This window comes from Macrotis lagotis, chromosome 1 (genome assembly GCF_037893015.1).
Source record: "Macrotis lagotis isolate mMagLag1 chromosome 1, bilby.v1.9.chrom.fasta, whole genome shotgun sequence".
Classification (NCBI taxonomy): Eukaryota; Metazoa; Chordata; class Mammalia; order Peramelemorphia; family Peramelidae; genus Macrotis; species Macrotis lagotis.
This window is the reverse complement of record NC_133658.1, coordinates 839,892,445-839,895,202: the sequence shown is the minus strand read 5'-3', so window position 1 is coordinate 839,895,202 and position 2,758 is coordinate 839,892,445. Positions and strand designations below refer to the sequence as shown.

Here is a 2,758-nt window from a genome sequence, read left to right as displayed (position 1 = left end):
TTCTACAAAGATCTCACCTCATAAGATAGTTTGCCTGATAATTCAGAATCTATTTCCTTTAAATCTTTTTTACCCGTCTTTGGTTTCTTTGGAGTTACTGGCCTTTTGTTCTTCCAAATGAACTTTATTATTTTTTCCAACACAATAAATAGTTTTAAGTAATTGAATGGGAATGACATTAAACAAATAGATTAGGTTAAATTGTCATTAAAAATTACTGGCTCTGTCTACTAATGAACAATAAATGTTATTTCACTTATTTAGATCAGACTATCTTGTTAGAAAAAGTGTTTTTTGGCTTATATTTATATAGTTCTTATGTCTGATACTTTCTAGGTCATTTTAAATAGTCTAAAATGTTGAATAATATTGCAGACACATTTTATATTTTCTCTATTTTTCATTTTAACTTTATCAGGGCAGCTAGGTGGCACAGTGGATACAGCACTGGCCCTGGAATCAGGAGTACTTGAGTTCAAATCTGACCTCAGACACTTAATAACTGCCTAGCTCTGTGACCTTGGGCAAGTAACTTAACCCTATTGCCCTGCAAAAAGCAAAAACTAATTTTATCTGAGATGATGGCAATCATTGCTGCTTTTAGAAAATATTAATATTGTATATTAGATTTCTAAGGATGCTGTTCATATACATTATATACAAATATTGCAATACAATACCATACATGCATATATAGTTATTATTCATTTATGTCTGATTATTTTTTATCTCACTTGGAGTTTTCTTGGCAATGATACTGGAGTATTTTGACATTTCTATTTCTAGCACATTTTACAGATGAGGAAATGAGGGAAATATATTTAAGTGCCTTGACCAGTGTTACATAGTTTCCAAATATCAGAGGTCAGATTCAGGAAAATGAGTCTTTTTGATTCTAGGTCACTTTATTCACTGCACAACCTAGTTGCTGTGTTTCTATCAATTTTCAATAATATATGAAGGACCTCATTTGTTGCCTTGATCCCCACCTTCTCTTCCTATTTCTACCATTGGTATGGAAGACCTAGCACCATATCTGATCCCCACATGTACCTATATCTGATTAAGACTCTTGAGTAACTATTTTATTTCTTGAATTTTCTTTTTAGGTAGAAGTTGGTGACTTCTTCCTTATGTTTTGAGGCACAGAAGTGCAAGCTGGTCCAATTATCTCAAAACAGAAGGAAGGAAATATAAACTCAAGTAAGAGGTCAAAAGTTTCTCAGCTGCCTTTCATTGTGCCTATACTCCATGAAAGAATCCCTTCAACACAATAACTGACATTGTCATCAAGGCAAATTTTGAATATTTTCACTAAAAGGAAGTATATAACCTCACAGGACAGGTGCTTCCATTGTTGAACTGAAGTAGTTTTAAAAGTGTTTTTATGTATGTTTTATATGACTAATAATATTCTTCATTTAATTTAAATTTGCAAAAATGTTTGTGCCAATAAAGTCCTCAAGATTAGATTGGGAACAAATTAAGTCTCTGTTTTCCCATCTGATTGAATAATATATGCCATACTGACTCTGGTTGTCTTTCTAAACCCTCATTGCTATGTCATCTATTAACATATCTTTGGGCCAGATATCCACCTTCCAACTTATAGGGATCCCAGGTATGGAGAAAGTGCACATCTGGATATCCATCCCCATCTGTCTCATATACATTATTGCTGCTGTGGGTAATTGTACAATCCTTATTCTAATCAAGACAGAACCTTCACTCCATGAACCTATGTATTATTTTCTCTTCATGTTGGCTCTTTCTGATCTTGGGCTGTCCCTCTCTTCTTTACCTACCATGTTGAGCATTTTTTTATTCAATGCAACAGAAATCTCCATTGATGCCTGTATTGCCCAGGAATTTTTCATCCATACCTTCACTGCCATGGAATCTTCAGTGCTTCTTGTAATGTCCTTTGACCGTTTCATAGCCATCCATTGGCCCCTAAGATATAGCTCTATCCTCACCACCAATAGGATCATCAAAATTGGTTTGATCTTGGCCATTAGATGTCTTCTACTCATACTTCCATTTCCTATCACACTAAAGAGACTAATATATTGTAATAGAAACCTCCTCTCCCACTCCTATTGTCTTCACCAGGATGTGATGAGACTGGCTTGCTCTGATAACAGGATCAATGTAATTTATGGATTTTTTGCTGCTCTTGTAGGCATGTTGGACTTAGCAATCATTTCAGTGTCATACATACTGATCCTGAAGACAGTTTTGTGCATTGCATCTCATCAAGAGCGATTAAAGGCACTCAATACCTGCATTTCCCATATCTGTGCTGTGCTCATTTTCTATGTGCCCATTGTCACCCTGGCTATTGTCCACCGCTTTGCCAAACAAGGTTCCCCATTTATTAGGATATTGATTGCTGATGTCTTTGTTTTGATTCCTCCAATGATGAATCCTATTGTGTACTGTGTGAAGACTCGTCAAATCCGGGAGAAGATCGTGGGAAAACTGTGTCAGAAGATAGTCTGATGAGTGACCATAGCAATACTTAATTTTTTTTGTTTAGAGGTTTTTTTGTTTCTTTGTTTTTTCCTTGTATAACTTAAAGGATAAAATTTTATCTACTTTCCCCCAAGAAGTCCAGAATAGACAAACTTTCAAATTAATCTCAGGTTGAGAATAAAATATAAGGAGATATTCCAGTAGAACATGGATTTTCCACAGAATTTTTAATTACTTGTTGGCACATAATATTTTTACTATTTCTTTCCTTTCTTCTATTTTT

At 34.6% G+C, this 2,758-nt stretch overlaps 1 protein-coding gene across 1 annotated transcript; it reads left to right on the top strand.

Annotated features, from left to right (window-relative positions):
• The first annotated feature begins 1,560 nt into the window (after nucleotides 1–1,560).
• Nucleotides 1,561–2,502, top strand: LOC141489314 (olfactory receptor 51A7-like). The gene has a single exon (XM_074190025.1). It carries the CDS (start codon nucleotides 1,561–1,563, stop codon nucleotides 2,500–2,502), a length of 942 nt encoding a protein of 313 aa, XP_074046126.1.
• Nucleotides 2,503–2,758: the final 256 nt, after the last annotated feature.